The 18426-nt window shown below is 38.0% G+C and overlaps 4 protein-coding genes across 5 annotated transcripts; 2 read left to right on the forward strand and 2 right to left on the reverse strand.

The window, feature by feature from the left end:
- Positions 1-1016: 1016 nt before the first annotated feature.
- On the reverse strand, positions 1017-9219 carry LOC119076661 (multidrug resistance-associated protein 1-like). Of its 2 annotated transcripts, none has more exons than XM_037183545.1 (16): positions 9105-9218; positions 6824-6922; positions 6447-6746; positions 6124-6384; positions 5866-6059; positions 5175-5803; positions 4982-5115; positions 4717-4854; positions 4503-4649; positions 4360-4444; positions 4169-4291; positions 3080-4111; positions 2581-3022; positions 1793-2513; positions 1561-1728; positions 1017-1318 (listed from the first exon to the last, which is right to left on the reverse strand). In XM_037183545.1, exons 2-16 carry the CDS (start codon positions 6869-6871, stop codon positions 1127-1129), a joined length of 4614 nt encoding a protein of 1537 aa, XP_037039440.1. In that variant the 5' UTR covers positions 6872-6922; positions 9105-9218; the 3' UTR covers positions 1017-1126. The 2 variants fall into 2 exon arrangements, with proteins under 2 accessions (XP_037039440.1, XP_037039441.1); XM_037183546.1 differs by having other exon boundaries at positions 1078-1318; positions 1557-1728; positions 9105-9219.
- A 1577-nt stretch (positions 9220-10796) lies between these two features.
- On the reverse strand, positions 10797-12921 carry LOC119076672 (poly(A) RNA polymerase, mitochondrial-like). Its single transcript, XM_037183567.1, has 4 exons — positions 12710-12921; positions 12007-12626; positions 11730-11947; positions 10797-11670 (listed from the first exon to the last, which is right to left on the reverse strand). Exons 1-4 carry the CDS (start codon positions 12855-12857, stop codon positions 10851-10853), a joined length of 1806 nt encoding a protein of 601 aa, XP_037039462.1. The 5' UTR covers positions 12858-12921; the 3' UTR covers positions 10797-10850.
- Positions 12922-16156: 3235 nt separating this feature from the next.
- Positions 16157-17100, forward strand: LOC119076720 (mitochondrial import inner membrane translocase subunit Tim10). The gene is made up of 3 exons (XM_037183639.1): positions 16157-16299; positions 16434-16808; positions 16874-17100. Exons 2-3 carry the CDS (start codon positions 16664-16666, stop codon positions 16999-17001), a joined length of 273 nt encoding a protein of 90 aa, XP_037039534.1. The 5' UTR covers positions 16157-16299; positions 16434-16663; the 3' UTR covers positions 17002-17100.
- Positions 16161-16603, forward strand: LOC119076722. Its single transcript, XM_037183642.1, has 2 exons — positions 16161-16299; positions 16434-16603. Exons 1-2 carry the CDS (start codon positions 16262-16264, stop codon positions 16576-16578), a joined length of 183 nt encoding a protein of 60 aa, XP_037039537.1. The 5' UTR covers positions 16161-16261; the 3' UTR covers positions 16579-16603.
- Positions 17101-18426: the final 1326 nt, after the last annotated feature.

Here is an 18426-nt window from a genome sequence, read left to right on the forward strand (position 1 = left end):
CTGTGCTTCAGTAGTTCATTATTTGCGATCTATGTTCTGATGAAATAATTTCACTTTGGTAAAATATCCGTCTTGCGGGTGAAAAGAAGAGCCTCATATTTTTGACTGTTCCCTAGGACTCTCCATCTTTTAGAATACTTGCAGGGAACGTTCGATACGAGTGGTAAACAACCATGGCGAATGGTAGGGCATGGTCTATTTTCCGTTCGTAGAAATGAGGGGGTAGGGTAATCTCGCACACCACACAAATTCATGGTGTGCGAGATTCACCTCTAAGGGGTGAATCTCGCACAGTCATGACTTTTCGTTACATGTCGTAAAAGGACGCATACTATGATCGCGTGTGCGAGATTCCCCGACACCGAAATGAGGGGAAACTGAGGAGCGAACGTCGAAACGTCAGGAAAAACTAGGAAAATGCGAACGCGAAGGAATAGGTTTGTTCCAAGTAACTGTAAACACGAACTTTGACAACCCGAACAGCGACAATTTCATCCATAGCAACGTCGCTTACGTGATATTTCATACAAATCGAGCAACGTCGCCTACGCGATTTACACAGAGATATTATTGAGGTTATGGTTCTATGGATGAAATTTGACAATTCATATGGCCTTGGAACAAACCTATATGAGCGAATCACAAGGAAATATGAGCGAATCACAGAGAAATATGAGCGAATGACAAGTGAAAAGTAGCGAATGTGTTGCGGTTCGATACTCTTGAAGAATGTTAATTATTGCCTTCGTTGAAAGGGAGGAGATAAAGAAGAGTGATATCAACTGCAAACTGAGCCAATAGAACCCTGATGTCACGTTCCGGTCACATCGCTGAGAAATATATTGAATAGCGTTGAAGACAGCACAGCTCCTTGCGGTACTTACTCCGGATTTGATTGACCAATCAGCAGAATTTGAATGATTTCTATCTTGAAACCTGCGCAGTGCAAACAAGTTGTCTGCTAGAAGACACTCCCATAAGAGGAGCGATGTCTGAAAAATATATTCAAACCACCGTTTTGATGGTGATGAACATCTCGTCGAACCGTTTATTAGAACAAAAATCGGAGATATTACTCTGTGTTAGACAGGAGATGATTAGTTTGTCGCTAAAGTATATTTTTATGTTAAACTATTCCCGCATCTTTGGCCAAAGAATGGAACGTGGTTGTCGAATCAGCCAGCAAGTGTTTCGGCGTGTCGAACTCAATGACTCGTCCCTTATCCAGCACAATGACTTTGTCGGAATCCAATATGGTGTTCAGTCGATGGGCAATGGTTAAAATTGTGCAATTCTTGAACTCGGATTTTATGGTTTTCTGGAATTAAAATCCGGAAATTGTACGTAGAAGTTGTCGTTAAAATCAAAGAGCCTACGCATAGCACTGCTCCTAGCATTAACATAGAAAATATTCGGAGTCTGATAAATGAGAGGCTTCCGTTGGATGAGTTAAAACATACAAAGCACAACAATCTGAAGCTCTTATCACTAAAGCCACAAAATTTTACGCTTGCTAATTCAGTGATAATGCTAGGAGCAGTGCTATGGCCTATTACTCACTTGTACTAATTCGTCGGTTTCTAAATCAACAGCCGCTGTGGCTTCGTCTAGTATCAATACTTTTGTCTTTCGGAGTAATGCACGAGCTAAGCAAACAAGTTGCCTCTGTCCAACCGATAAATTTTCGCCACCTTCTGTTACCTCATGATTCAAACCAGCTACCAATCCCTGAGAGAGAAATTTTATTTCCAATGAGTTTCTCAGCACAGTCCGTTAGCGTAGAGTTTATTACCTGAACGAATGTCTGTAGATTAGCCAATTCTAGTGCTTTCCAAACCTCTGTGTCAGTTTTGGATCCGGTTGGGTCCAAATTGAGTCTCAATGAACCAGAAAACAGAACAGGATCCTGCGGAATAATAGTCAATTTCGATCGTAAACTGTGCAGACCCAACTTCGAAATGTCCTGGCCGTCGATGAATATTTTACCGCCAGCTGCTTCGACAATGCGGAATAAGGCCAATGTCAGGGTTGATTTTCCAGCACCCGTTCGGCCCACAATGCCGACTCTTTCGCCACTGTTGATTGTGAATGTAATGTCACGCAAAATTAAGTTGAGTCCCTTGCGATAGCGTAAATCGTAATTCTGGAACTGAACTTTTCCCACTTCTGGCCAATCTTTCGGCAAAACCTGACTGGGAATGTCCCACGGTGCTTCCGGTTCAACGTCACTGTATTGCTTGATTCGTTCCACGGACACAACACTCATTTCAACCATAGAGTTCATGTTCACAATCGTATGCAAGTCTTGGGTTATTTGCAGCGCGTACAAGATACACAAACCAACAGTGCCCGGATCGATTGTGTCACGACTGAGTACAGCAAATAACGCAGCAAAGAGAACGATAAAATTTCCGATCAGTTCCAGACGCACGGCTAACCATCGTTCTGAGATGATTTTTGGATAATAGCATGCCTGATTGAAGTCTACTTTTCGACCTGATTCGGTGATGAATCTGAAATTGAAATGGGATATGGGAATGAGGCGCAAAGCCATCATACAGTGTTGTACTCAATTTCTACCTCTCGTTAACATCAAATGCCCTTATGCTCGATGCCCCCTGAATACTCTCACTGAAGTGCGAGTAGACTGGCGACAAACTGGTCGCTTCCAGACGTTGCAGTTGTCGCGACGAAGCAATATAAATTTTCTGAGCGAAATAATACAAAATTCCGACCGGAATGATTACGACCAAGAACCAGTACACTGATATGCTGATAACGACAAATGTAGCGAGCACTCTGAAGAAACAGAAGGCCCACGAATGAAAAATAGCTGGAAGATCCGAGTCGACGGAATTGATATCGCTGCTGAATCTGTTCAGTATACGACCTATTGGTGTGATGTCGAAGAACGTTGTAGTCGGAGCTCGTAAAATACTTTGTAGTAAACAGTCATGAAGATATCGGGCAGCCCGGAGAGCACAGAGGAACAGACACAATGTCGATATGAACACAGCAACGGCTACGATAAACGAGAGGTTATAAGAAAAAGAAGAGAAGAAATGCCAAAACCACTAACCTTGTGCCACACCGAAAGCCGCGTACACTGCGATATACATATCACGTTTTGCTGTATCATTGCCGACTGTCTTATCACTTGACCAACGCGAAATCCACATATTTGAACCGACCGAGAATCCTTGGAAGACAATGATCAATATGACCGTCATCAGAGAGAATCCGATGCCAAAACTCTTCAGGTAGTGTTTGTACACAGACCATTTAACACTTCCTTCTTCAGTACTCTCCTCTGCATCTTCAGTTTCATTCTCGGCTTCAGTTGGTTGCACAGTTTCGGCCAATGACTTTTGCTTGCTCTCATCAGAGACATTTCCATTCAAAGACGCCGTCTCCGAATTTAATTCACTTCTCGAATGACTGATGACCCGCTGAATTTTACCCAATAAATCAGTGCTGCTGGCTTTCTTCAAGGCGCTTTCCAATTCCTTTTGGATTTCATCCAAATTCTCCTCCTCTTTCACAGTTTCGATATGTTGAACCAAGAATTCGGAAAAGGCACCTTTTTGGTCCAACAGTTCTTGCAGAGTACCCGATTCACTTACACTGCCCTCTTTTAGCACAACTATGTTGTTCATTTGCTTCAAGTAGGTAACGCCATGCGTCACTAAAACTCGTGTTTTATTCGCCAGTAAACCATCGGGACCAATGACTTGTTCGAAGATATGTTTCCCGACGTGTGAATCTACCGCACTGAGAGGGTCATCCAGTAAGTATATATCAGCGTCAGCATACACCGCACGAGCAATGGAAATTCTCTGCTTTTGTCCACCGGAAACGTTAATACCCTTCTCTCCAATTTCAGTTTGGTCTCCTTTAGCAAGAGTTTCCAGATCTTTTTCCAATGCACACGCCGCAATCACGGCGTTATAACGTTTCCGATCCATTGGTCGACCGAATAGTACATTATCTTGAAGCGTTGCATTTTGGATCCATGCCTGTTGTGAAACGTATGCTATTTTACCGACAGTGTTCACTCGACCTGCTGTTTTTTCCATTTCGCCCAAGAATGCCGACAGCAGCGAACTCTTACCTAAAGATTCGGTAATTAAATGACTTGCAAAGTTAACGAAAATATCGAGGAACTGACCTGATCCAACACCACCCACAACAGCCACTAAACTCTGCCTATCCACCTGAACATTAATATTCTTTAGGATTGGTTCCTCGTCACCCCATGTAAATGTTGCTTTCTCAATAAGTAGCGGTGATTCTACAACAGATGGTTTAATGGGTAACGGGTGAATGAAGTCACTTTACGCTTAGTTTTTTACAACCTACCTTCAGATGAGTCATGTGATACATTCGACGGATCCAATTCGTCACGATTTAAAAACTCATCAATACGACGAATTGAAACTCTGGCCTGGGGGAACATGGAAGTCACATCAAATGCTCAGAGTCGATCACGACATTTTGCTTACCTGTGTGATTTGAGCAATAGTCAATGGCAGCATACTCAACGGAAGTTTGATTATATTAAACAATGTCAGGCACACGAATGCCTTTTCTGCCGTTAGGACATGGTCATCTCCGGTGTAAATGTACGTAACAAATGTTACGATGGATACCTGCGAAATGACAGCCATGACAATGTTGCTATGGAAGTTATACTTTCGTTGAAGATTATAAACTCACCAAGAAAGGTGCACAGAGCCAGAGGAATGATGTGCCCGAATAGACAAGGGCATACTGTTTTAAGATCTTCAATTCTTTGTTTCGAATACTGAGAATGTGTTCGGTAAAGCTTGGCTCCCAAGCATTCAATTTCAGCACCTGGAAACAAAAAAATTATAAAATCAGTTTTAGTCCATGGGAGACTTTGCATGGTTTTTGAGGTAAATGTCTCCCGAATCGCACAGAGTGCAACATACGAACTATGACTTCAATTGCACAAGCATACCTTTATGCCACCAAGAATTTCGCTCATCAGTTTGACTCTTCCGTCTTTGTTCTTCCTCTGACGAAATTCAAGTGCATTCAACTTGGTGATAAAGAAATTGCTAATCGGTGACAATAGGATCATTACAGCAAGTCCTGTAAATATCAACAAAGTTGAACATCCCTTCGATTGTGACCTGAAAATTTAAATTTACCAGCCAACACAGAAGGTCCTAAATTGCCCCACAAAAAGTACAGCGCCAAGATAATTTGAAGCGGTGCCGACCAAATCGAATTAACGTAAATTAACAAGTCCATAAAGCATTGGGCATCGACGGCCATTAGATTGACAATTTCACCGGTTGCAGTCTCTTTTTTCGCTGAATTCGATAGAACCAATGCTTTCCGATAAATAACACCAATAAGGGCGGTACGAATTCTCAACGCAACAACGGACAATCGTTGGTTGAATTGACCGGATAGAATCGTTTGTAGAATGGCCACAAGGAAGAGTAAAATTGCGTAGAAAATTCCGCGCCACAATGGTTCCGGACGGTTTTCGAAGAGTGTGTTGTCGACTGAGTCATAATCACCTTCAGTGGTATTATTAGAACTAGTTGGTGCACTATCCACAAACTGTATGAGTAACCGCAATATCTCTGGCGGTACAAACATCAGAACGTCGTGTGAAAATTGCAAAATTACACCGAATAAGAACGCTGATCCGAAAGCTTTGAAGATTGCCGGCATGATGGACGCTTTCTTTCTTGGTTTTTTCTCCGTTATATTCACACTGGCTGAGTTACGTGTCTGTTTGTACGATGCATTAACAGTGCTTGTTGTTCTGAAATAGAATTTTACATTCAGGACGCATGCCTAACCTACAGTTCACAATTATCTACGTACGGTTTACATTTAGCGACCGTTCTGTTCCAATATCTCAAGAACTCAGACATCACATGCTCCGACGAATCTTCGGGCCTAATGTCCCACAAGTCGTCATACTGTAATGGTTTGCGATAGCCCAACAATGCCAGAGGGTCGAACCATCTAAAAAACAATCGCGAAGGATAGCTGGATGATAATTCAGGACACGGTTTCTAAAATTTCGAAAAGATAAGTCTGTGACACCTGACTGATCATGATTTCAAGATCAAAACTTACAGCAGATTTGGCATATTTTGTGGACGCTGGGGCTGCATCAGCGAACCAGTTCAGTAACCAAATTATAGTCGATATCACGAAGAATATTATGTAGCTGATGAAGTAATATGGCACTACGTCGTCACGAGTTTGTATCGTCTGTATCAGCGTTCTCAAGTGTGGTATGCCACAGAGAACCAACAGAAGCCAAAATATGAACTGTACGCCGGATATTCGGATACCAAATTTCCGATTATATTGTAAGAGTATGAGAGACAGCGACTGAAATTGATGTCCATGTCTTTATTTGGCCATATAACTTTAAAACAATCTGATTCACTTACGAACGTCGCAATCTTTATGACTGGCGTGTAAAAGTCCACCGGATACACGTCGCTACCCTTCTGATTGGCTATGACAATAAGCAGATCCGCACACGTTAAGAATATCAACGATGTGGTCAATGCGGTTTTCATTGTATTTAAACACGTCCATGGTATGTTGCGATTGATGCTGTTACGAACGTAACACAAATCGAGTAGTGAAAATATCCACAAGAAGGCACACGGTCCCCAAATCAATGCGGTTCGTTGAAAACATGTGGTAAAGTCGGGATCGTCTGTATGCCATGTTAAATGCACATTCTACACTCCGATTAGGTAAAATGTGAGATCTAAAATCACATTTCTGTTTTTCAAGTGGGAGTTTCAGGCCAACTTACCCAGAATTCTGAACTGCAGATGTCGTAAAAGGATTTATTTAGCTCCATGTTTCTTTGAAACTAAGGAACTTTTCCAGTAGAAGGCTTATCTGGGAGGTTCTGCAAAATATAATATTTTTGTGAGATGTTTGTTTGTTACTTTGAAAGGGAACTTTCTGTCGTGTTATGCATATCTCTAATGAAGACACAGCTTTCACTTCACTTCGTGAAATAAACCAATGACATAGTGAAATAAATTGGTTTCAACCCTTCTGAAGTGTCATGTTAACACACATCTCTGAGATGATCACGGAGGCAGCGGTACCTAAATTTGGGAGTAGTGTCTCCACAAACTTAGAAGAGAATTTTCTTTGTACTAAAAATGTAAATGGAAAATATCTACTTAAATTTGGGTGCTAGCCTTCGTAGATGCCTTAGCCTTGCTTAGAGAAACTAGGATGAGGCTATGGTTACGATCTAAAAGATGAATGAAGTGTATATGAGTGGTAAAAGCAGCTGAAGCAAACGTAGACACCGATTCGGCTGACTTTAACTGTATTCAGCTTTACAAAAAAGCCAGTCATCATTAGTCGATAACGTCGATCAATCGATGAGTTTTGGCTATTTTTTGCTTATGATGACATGGAACGAACATAAAGATTTTGTGTAAAAAACCATGAGATAATTTAAACAAAGAAAGTAACAGATTTGATTATAGTAAAAACTTGAACTTTCGGCAAGGACGATACCAACTATTTCGTTTTATTGAACAAATTACATGAATTCCACTTCAGAAAGTTCATTACCAGATAAGAGAGTCGAGCAATATAATTCATCCTGTTGATTGCTTTAATGCAACAAACCTGATTATGGGAGTGTAGCCGAGTCGTTGCTTTAGAAGTAAAGACTTGTGCGATGTCAATGATTTTATGTTTTTTAAATTCAAAATATAAACCAAAATTTCTTGAAATATTTGAATGTTATTTGAAAATAACTATCGGCCAGACCCACCCACCAGACACCCATGACCTATAGTCTTGTGCTATCGAAAATATTATTACGACGAGTTCGTTAACCTTTCACAGCATATCATCAGTATTTTTATCGAGGCCTATCTGTTTATTTCGATATAAGCATTTTCGAAAGATTTATGGAGCATGGAGAATCTTCTACTTCATTTAGTTTTAACATACATTTCGCTGTATGAGAACGACCTGTTCCACAGCAGTGATGTGCCTGTTCAGAAAATATTGCTCAATATGTCGCCGTTGTCGACAAAACGTGAAAAGAAGTCAATAAATGGTTAATTTGAGTATTTGTGTTCATCCTATACACTTTACGAAAAAATTGCATCTTCACCCTCACTGACTGTAGAAGAAGGATAGAGAAAAACTGCCTTTTTAATGTTCTTGAACTGGTCACTAAATAACACCATTTTAATGCATGGTAATTTGTGCTCGTGAATGTGTCCACGGTCTATTGATTAACAAACGATCGAGATCTTTTGATTATAAATGAAAATTATTTTAAAACAAAACCGGATCTCAACGAGTGATGCAATTTTACATATTTTTTTGTTATTCTGAAATCTCATTCTTTTCTACATTTTTGGTATTTATCATTTATTTAAACAGGTTTCAAGATTCTTATTCGTTGTTTTGCCTGGTACTACACGCACTAATAATATGTTGATTTGAAGTTGATATTATACGTAGGTATATTTTCAATTCTTATGTTCGTTATAGCAGCAGAAGATTACACAAATTTGAGATGATTGCGGTTATGGATATGGATTTGTTAAAAAAAACTTCATGATTAATGGTTTCTAATTGTAATTGCCTGGGTACTTCGATTATGCGCGGTTTTTTCGGGCCTTTGTTTGCTTTTTTCACATAAAAATATTTTTGAATGCGATGCGACAAAAACACTTGTAAAACCTTGAAAGAAGCAAAGGTATTGGAATTTTTCTTTTGAACATATCCAACAATTACCGCAACACACATCAGCAATTCAACCGGTCGCGGCAGTAGAATTATCGGATCTATTACTTCTACTGATATAACAATTTCCAATACAACGATAAGAAATCTTTTACTTCACTTATTAGTTCACATTAGTACTTCTAGTTAATTTGTGTTGATAACAAATGAAAAACCGACTTTAGTATTCCTTCTATTAATATAGTAGATCCTTCCTTCGTATCCGTCGATCAGGGTTAACGTTCCCGCCGAAAACAGTTAACGGTTTAAAATTGATAATTTAAAATTGAAAACGAAAGCAATGACGGAAAATATAAGCTTACCAGTCACCTATTAAGCTCTTCTCCTCTTACTGAATGGCTTGATGGAAATCTTAAACCATCGAACTTTAACGCCTCGTCGTAACAACCGAAGAAGAGCAAGAACAACACAAATAAAAAACAATAAAAACGTAAACAAGTTTTAAGAGGTTTTTTTCTTCGTCTTCATCTTCTGTTTAAAAAAAAATCATTTTTATGAGAATCTTCTTCACTCAAAAATACCGGTCTCACTTCATTAAAACCGTTTTTGTCTCTGTTATGATTTTGATTTTTCGATTTTCATCAGAATGAAATGATGTTAATGTACTGTGAGCGCGTGTTGGTTCTGATGGACTGCAACATATACCGCATGAGAAAAGTTGCTAATAAAATGGACTGCGCGATTTAAATTAACTTAGGAATGCATGAGTGATTGTGTGTGTGTGTCTGTTAATTGTTATAATTAAATTGCTTGTTTGGTTCAAGATTAGGGTACTCGTGATAGCGACAGCATTCATGGCCATTTCCGGTCATCTTAAGAAATTATGTGTTCTGAAGATCCAAAGTAGTTTATGAAAATGACGGTGAGTCGCTGCGTCGTCATGTTAAATGATTTAATTACAATGTCTGATTTAAAACCGTGTTGGTCGAGGTTTCTTACTTCTTTTTTGCAGGTGTTAATTCAAGTCAAACACTGCTGCAAACATTACTTAAAGGACCGTTCATAAATCCTGTCCCCACTTTTTTTTAGATTTTTAGAACCCTCCACCGTCGTGGGTACTTTTCCTACACCATAAAACACGTTCGTCCACTTTCCTCACATACCCTTCAAAGAGGACGGGATTTATGAATGATCCACAACGTCCAGATTAGTTGCAGTTCAGTTCAGTGGACTTTCATCTTTCGGGCCTTCTTGTTGCACATTCTTTTTATCGACAATTGAAAGGCCTGGTGTTTGGGAGTGAGTTCACTAAAATTGGTGAATTTAATCTTGTATAGAATGGAAAGAATGTTTTGGGAAGCAGACGAATTTAGTTCCAATAGCCCTACACAACAGTTATGCTCTTAGCTGTCCATGTTCAGTTGTAATAGATTTACTTGTTCGACATTTATAATTTGATGAATCTCTGGACCATAAACCTACAGAATGTTAGCAGAAGTCACAGACGTACACACACCCTGCACGCACATTGCGATTTTCACTCAGCCATATAAGATGTTCCATTCAAAAAAGTGATCTTTTTAACAATATTACAGTCGACGTCAGTTAAATTTAGACTAGAATTTGCTTCAGCTGTTTGTCAGATAATCCCGCGAGTGCAAATAATGTCTGTCCTTGGTATCCAGTATACCTGGATTTTTTTTTGCCGAAAAGTCGGATACCGGAAATCTACCCGGCACAGCGGGAAGAAATAATGAAAAGGAGAAAAGAAGCGGGAAAAAGACTAGACATCGGGAAATAAAGAAAAATCGGGTAATCACCAAAATTCGAAATAACCAGAAATCGGGAAATGGACTGAAATCGGGAAATCAGTCCTTGCAATCGAGATAAAATTAAAAAACTAGAAAATCGTAAAAATGGCGAATTGAGTAATGGGAATAAGAATTAAAATGATTAGATGATAGCAGGTGAGCTTACTGGTCTGGCTGTCTAGATGAGAGATTTTCGGCACGTTAAGACTTAGATGAAACCCAAAAATTAAAAAAAAAACTTTCTTCTTAAAGAGGATTCATATTTCAATAGAAAAGAACTATTCACAACAATCATTCTCACCGTTTGGTGCGGCCCGCTTTCATTTTAGTTAATTCACTTTTTTTCTTCTTTTGAATGTTCGCGATCTCTTTTTTCACATGACTGTTCTTAAAATCTACATTTTCATTCACTACATCGTCACTGTCCTTACCGAAAAACGATTCCAGTTCTACCATCCTCGATTTGAAAAACATAGTCGGTCGGATGGCGGCTTTCCCAGGATCTCGAAGCAAATTCAATAAACCCCACGAATCATTTTGGTCGCGTTTGGTCGCTGTTGTGTCCGTCGATGCTAGAAACCACGCTGCATTCCGTGCCTCAATGCAAAATCGCTCACGCTCGTCAATGGACATGTTTTTGGTGACATTCAGAGACGGATCCAGTGGATTGATCATGTACACGGCTGCATTGTTGGGCTTCGTTAGCAGCTGTGCATCGTTCAGAGAAATGGCCTTTTCGGCGAAATTCATTTGCGAATAATATTCGAAAAAGCCGGCCAGCAGGTCACTCAACGAGTCTGTGTTTTCTCTTGTGAATTTCAATACATTCAAATCACGCAAAAATGTGCACGGAGGTGCCTCTTCGTCGGACAGTCGTTTGTCTTGGGGTCGAGCTTGTTGTATTAATGATTCGATTGTCGGCAGCACAGGTTTGCTCAGTTGTTGAAGATAGAAAATAACCAGACAGGTGAGCGAGAAATTGGAAATCCAAAATCCTGGAGAGGGTCTCGTGACACCGGACGTTTGTGCCCATCGGCGTATAGTATACACTAATGGCTGAACTCTATGATCGATTTGCGTGAACATGTATAACAGTTCAGACATGTACACGCCGCTCCTACGATAAACGATTTTTTTTTGTTACAAAAATTTTACTTCGAAAGCGAACCAACTCACATATTGTTCAACGATACATCCACCTCCAAATCGAGGAAGTCGTGATGATATTTGATGATTGGTACTCTGGCTGGAAGTATTGTACGAACATTGCTGATACCGGGAAGAAACCGCTGCACTATCCCGCTGACTGTTACTAAGTTTTTCTGGAGATCACTTCGTGAGTCAGGGGCAGACAGTTTTTTCGTATGAAAGACCAGTCGTTTCGTGGTGTCGATCTGTGGAAAATATGTTTCTTATTCGATATTCCCGTGGTGGAATTATGTAACTTCCTTACATCACAATCCAATGAATGAAAGTGTAAAATTAGGTCCAAATCGCATCCCAATTTTCCGTAGCCATTCACCGACGATCCAAAGATACACGCTCTAGCTGACGGAAAAATACTGGAAATCGATTCCTCAATTTGCCTAGCCGCTAAAAAACGCATTCGAATGCCGAGGTCATCCAGTATTGTTGATCTGAACAGTATACCGATTTGGTCAGATAAACTTGCGGCACCAAGCATGACTTCGTTGATTTTATTGTAATCGATGGGCCGACAGCCGTCGGAAACCATCAACTTTGCGCTAACGTTTCTAGTATCTTTGGCAACACTTCCATTCTGAGCAGCAGCTCGAAACCACAAAAATGGACCTTGAGTACAGAAACCAGTTGCATCTTCGAACGTACTGCACGAAATTGCTTGCTGTGCTTCCACTTGGCTAGAAAATTCAATCAGAATGAACTGTCGGTCGGCCAATACGTAGTGGTGTCCTCCGATTATCTTGCCGAATTGAGAGCAATACTTCTGCAGGTCGGTGAATGATTTTTGTGACTGAACTTGAACCAAAATACTTCGTTGTGCCTGCTCACGGCGTGACGTAACCATTTCATCGAAATTTATCATTTTATTGGCTGTTCATTAATTCAAAAAATATTTTTAAAAAAATAATTAAAACACCGGAACAATCGTTGCTCATCAACACTGTTGTTTATACCTTTCTCGTTCAGATTTTTTGCATTCAAACCAGATAAGGTATGAACACCGTTGCCTCTTGCTACATTTTTACGATTTATCTCTGTTATCCAATTTGAGAAATTGATGTGTTTAAACTTTTTTACGGAATTGCTAATAAGCCTGTGCATTTTCTTAATGCACACATTCGAGAGGTTAGGAGTTTTGACGGTTGTCAGTTTGGAGTGATCGTCATATGTTAGCAGTGTTGACAGTCACTGATGAAAGTTCAATGATTCTGGAATTTACAATAGGTTTGTTTCAAGTAACTGTAAACATTTTCATTGCCGAACGAACACGATTTCATCCATAGAGAAGATGGTTTTCATATAAATATTGATGAGGTTATATTTCTATTTATGAAATTTGACAATTCATATGGCCTTGGAGCAGACGTTATACGTTTGTTCCAAGGCCATATGAACTGTCAAATTTCATCCATAGAAATATAACCTCATCAATATTTATATGGAAACCATTTTCTCTATGGATGAAATCGTGTTCGTTCGGCCCGAGAAAAACTAAAAGCTATTTGGAACAACTGTTCCATCGTACGGTAAAAACGAATCTTGTGTTAAATCTTCAAAGTGAGGCTGTGTTGGCTTCTGTGCGGATGACGATGGACATTTCCAGGGACCTTCGAACAGACCTATACAGTGTTAAAAGAGCGCACTTTTGAGACTGTACAGTGCATGTACAGTACATGTACTAATTTCGTTTTCACATTGGGTCAGCAGTGGGTTTTGATTATTTATTTTTACAGTGCACTGGTACTGTTTGTTCAAAAATGAAATGCACAGTTTTTAGTATTTCGAGACATTTCAAAATTGCAATCTGTCAGATAGTAAAGGATGCGTTTAATTACCCGGCGCATTAAAAGATTTGAAATTTGAATGATTTTCTCCACAGCTACATATTTTTGCATGTTAAGTTTCTTACATTTTTTGCAGATAGCATTTTAATAGTAGGAAACTTAGATTTCGTAGGAAGAATTCGCGGACGGAAAAATGTAAATTTATTTTGAGTCTGAGTCTGATCTATGATTTCTCTTAGATCGTGTTTCTATTCAAACAAATCGATGGTCTTTGAATACTCAAATCTGTAGAAAGACCATCTGCTTCATACATTTAGCAAATTTTTTACAAGAAGTTTTATCAGCACTTGAAGTGACGATATTGGAAACACGAATAAGCATCAGGGAAAAAAATTTGTCAACAATTATTTTCTACAAATATATAAATATTTGGCACAAATATGTAAATATTTGTAACAAATAAATTCGCAATTTACTTGTGACAAATATATAAAATATAAAATAATTTTAAATTATTTGTTATAAATATTTGTGACAAATAAATTCCAAATTTATTGTGACAAATATTTAAATTATTTGTGACACATATTTTATAAATTTGCAACAAATATTTAAATTATTTATTAGAAATAAATTCAAAATTATTTGTCATAAATATTGAAAAAAAATTGTGACAAATAATTTAAATTATTTGTCACAAATAATTTTGAATTTATTTCTCATAAATATTTGAAATATTTGTTACAAATATTTAAATATTCGAACCAAATTTTCAACATTAAATTTGCTTCGAATAATTGAATTTTTTTCCGTGATGATTTTTTGCTGCTAATTGAAGTTGAACAGTTAGCCGCTGTACAACACCATCGATTTCTTTGAATAAAGACACGATCTAAGAGAAATTCTAGATGTAGAACAATACTCAGACTAAAAATAAATTTACATTTTTCCGTTCGCAAATTCTTCTGACGAAATCTAAGTTTCCTACTATTAAAATGCTATTTGCAAAAAATGTAAGAAACTTAACATGCAAAAATCTGTAGCTGTGGAAAAAACCATTCAAATTTCAAATCTGTTAATGCGCCGGTTAATTAAACGCATCGTTTACAATCTGACAGATTGAAATTTTCAACTGTCTCGAAATACTAAAAACTGTGCATTTCATTTTTGAACAAACAGTACTTACTTACATTATAACCAAAGAAAACCTTAATTTTTAAGCTTACCTTAATCTATATGATAGATGATATGCTGAGAGCACCTCGCTGCGTAGACGGAATGTGTGACAGTTGGGTACCATGGGGGAAATTGGAAAAATCGGAATATCCGTGAATATGAACAGGAATGCCAACGAAAAACCGTTTAGTAATAAAATAAACTCGTAACCATTTTGATAAGTCCAGCATGCTAGGACTGTATTTAGGACAACATTTTTCATTTTTTTCTTCCTTTTTTCCAATATTTTTCTTGAAGAGTTCAGTTCAAGATTTTAGAGACTTTCAAAGGGGTGGTAAATGGTCACGCCCAGAATGGGACATTTTCGATACCTCACGATCCGAGGTTTTCAAAAACCTCGGCTTGTGAGGTATAACCTAAATTACCTAGTAATAAATTAGTAAGAAACGCGAAAATGTCAGCAGGTCTGTTTTATTTAGTAATTAATTTCATAATAGAGGCCAACAACAACTCTTTGATAGCTATTGGTTGCATATAATGGAAGTGAATGAGTAACTGTTTAAAAGGTGATCATTATCGTATACAGTTACTGAACCCAGGAAATTACTAAATAACTCGCCTGGATTGTTTCTTACCCGACAGAGTATACTTCATGCCAATATGAGAGCCCTATCTCTGTCTAAATCGTTGTCACAACTAGCCTAAAAATGTAAAAAAAAAATCGTCAGACAATATTTCAATTTGGTTATGCAAGACACACACGACACCTTCCAAAAACGTTTTTCCGACATGAAAACTAGGACCGAAACATATTTACTGTCTCGTTTCTGTTAAGCATGAAGATTATTGTTTGAAAAATACAGTTCGCGCTATTCGAACAGGACCAATGACTACTATAGATAAAGTCCGAATAACTGACAGCTACACCGTCATCCATTATAGAACCCTAACCTCAACTCGGTGATTTTTTTTTTTCAGCTGCCGTTTAATTTTGGGTTTTGTCCGGATCTACAAAAACGTTAAATTTAATAGATTTCCAATGTATAAAACAACTATAATTTCAAGTTGTTACTTGTATGGCGTGTTTAAGCTCATTATTTTACAAGAAAACAATGCATACATACTTTCAGGTAGACTTTTGTGGATGATTTTTGACATTTCGAATAACCTTGGACTTGATCTATAGAGTGTTATGATGAAAGAGAAGAAGATATTTTGACAAGTACCCCAAGGCAAGTTAAAATAAACTGGTCTTCTGTCCTCTCGTACCACGTTGAAAGAGAAGCAAATACTTTGACAAGTACCCCAAGGCAAGTTATAATAACTAGTCTTCGGTTTTCTCGCTCTGATCATAACAGTCTATAGCTATGATGGCTACTGTGAATTTCATAGAAATTGGCTGACAACACTGGAACATTATCCAAGAGTTGTAATCATCTGTCAACGAAATTGACATCGATTTTAGTTGATTTAGTTTCATTTTATGTGAAAAAATCCATTTCCTTGATGAAAATAAGTAAAACCATCCATTGATTCCAGCTTATTATGCAACTGTCGAATTTCGCAAAGATTGGAATAGGTTGGTAAGTGCCATTCATTGCTTGACCTAATGAAAGATTGTGAATTTTGGTTCAGCCCAATGATGCAATTTTTGAGGTTATCGATGGCACGACTATTTATCCGGTTCTATATTTCATTCCATTCAATCCCTTAACAGGACACTAGCGGTTGGGGTTGGACTCTACGGATTCATTGCATCGAAAAGTTCCATTGACAAGAGACGCTATCAGGATATGAAAATCCGTGAACGTATGCGTCAATCGAACGTTGGTGATTACGAACGCAGTGAACGAAGATTTTAAACGGGAATAGCTGTACAGTCTTGTTGTGCTATCTAGTGAACATAAACCGGAGGAATTTTTATCGTACAAATCCAAACAAAGTAAAATGGCCCAAATGAATGCAGCCGATCAAGCGAAAATGCAAATGATGCAAGATCTGGAAATTGAGATGATGTCCGATCTGTACAACCGAATGACACAAGCATGCCATAAAAAGTGTGTACCGCCACGATACAGTGAACCGGATTTGGGTAAGTGTGCTAACGCATCATTCCATTTCGTTTCGGTTGCTATAAAATTGTGTTCATCGTTACAGGGAAAGGTGAATCGGTCTGCCTAGATCGCTGTGTAGCCAAATATTTAGACATTCATGAGAGAATCGGCAAGAAATTGACGGCCATGTCGGTGCAAGATGAAGCTTTACTTAAAAATATGAGTGGATAGAGCAGCATGTGAGAGCATATTAGTACTTTTCTGGGTGTAGTGTGATTAGAATTAACATAATTTCTTCTTTGGTTAATTAAAATGCAAATTAAATGGAAATTTTGATGGAATTTTGAATACTCGAAGCTAGCAAAGAGGACTCGAAAGGCAGGGCTTTATTCGTAAATTTATCGAATTTACTGTTTACCGAATATACTGAAGTTTCTGTCAAGGTTCTGAAAGAACCTTGGTTTTATGGTTTATCCAATCACCTTATATTCTATCAGAACCTTGGTTTCTGTTACCATTGGGAAGATCAAGTGTCCCAAATGAAGTTTGATGAATTTGTTGAAACTTACCGAAAATCGAAACCAATTTCGAAACAATTGATTTAAATAGAGCCTCTGCGAAAGACATAGGTAAGAACTTTTTATCATTTACGCACATTGCTTATTATCAACAATCTTAGTCTCATGAATAAATAAAATATTTCAAAAATTGTTTTTCCTCTGAAAGTTCCGGAGTGTTGGATCTTGTAACCAACTAATTGTTCTTGTTCAGATTTAGTGTGCCGTGATCTAGTCTTAGTTATCAATTTTGTTACAACTGCTTAATATACTCGGACGTCTTACTTAAATAACTTAACTTGTGTTTCACTGCAGCGCAGCTTATCTGAAGCTTAAAAAAAGCCCTACGCCGAAGCCATTTTCGTTAACAAGAGAAAAAGGTGTCCAAAACGAAATATTGTCATTTAATCTTTAATCTTAAAGGAAAAAAAGAATTTTCGAAAAATAATGTTCTTTTCAGAAAATATTTGACTTTTTATTTGCTCATGTAAATCACTTTTCCAGACGAAAACGCGATTTTTAATTTTCCACAATAAAAATTAGTTTCGCAATTTTTCACGCCCATAAAGAAAAAAGAACGAAAAACCTAAAGCCTGCGTGACACGAGGTTACCTACTTGGCTTTAGTTAATTGACGATGTTGAATAACCTGCGCAAAAATCGATTCATTAGAGAATCGAAAATTTAAAACAAAATGTCATGTCATATGGAGCAGATAATCAATAGATTTATTATTTGTTCAGCGAGGGAATAAAAATTGGAAATTGCATTTCTAAGGGTGTTAAATCACCCGATAAAATGCAGTTTCCAACATTTTCACAACAAAGGTTTCCAAAGTATCAGCGGTGAAGAGAAAATTACTATTTTCTCGCCTGTGCGGCGGTTCGTATCACAGTTGTATTCGATACTCACCACCCCATAGCCTATTTTAGGTAATTTCTTAAAGAATTTTCGGGAATTTTCGATAATTTCGAGAATTTTCGAGAATTTCAAGAATTTTCATGAATTTTAGAGAATTTTCGGGAATTTCGAGAATTTCGTTGCAAGTGAAATATACCTTCACTCAACAATCCGTTGATTTTAATGTACGATTTAAGTAT

The sequence above is a fragment of the Bradysia coprophila genome, unplaced genomic scaffold (assembly GCF_014529535.1).
Source record: "Bradysia coprophila strain Holo2 unplaced genomic scaffold, BU_Bcop_v1 contig_232, whole genome shotgun sequence".
Taxonomy (NCBI): Eukaryota; Metazoa; Arthropoda; class Insecta; order Diptera; family Sciaridae; genus Bradysia; species Bradysia coprophila.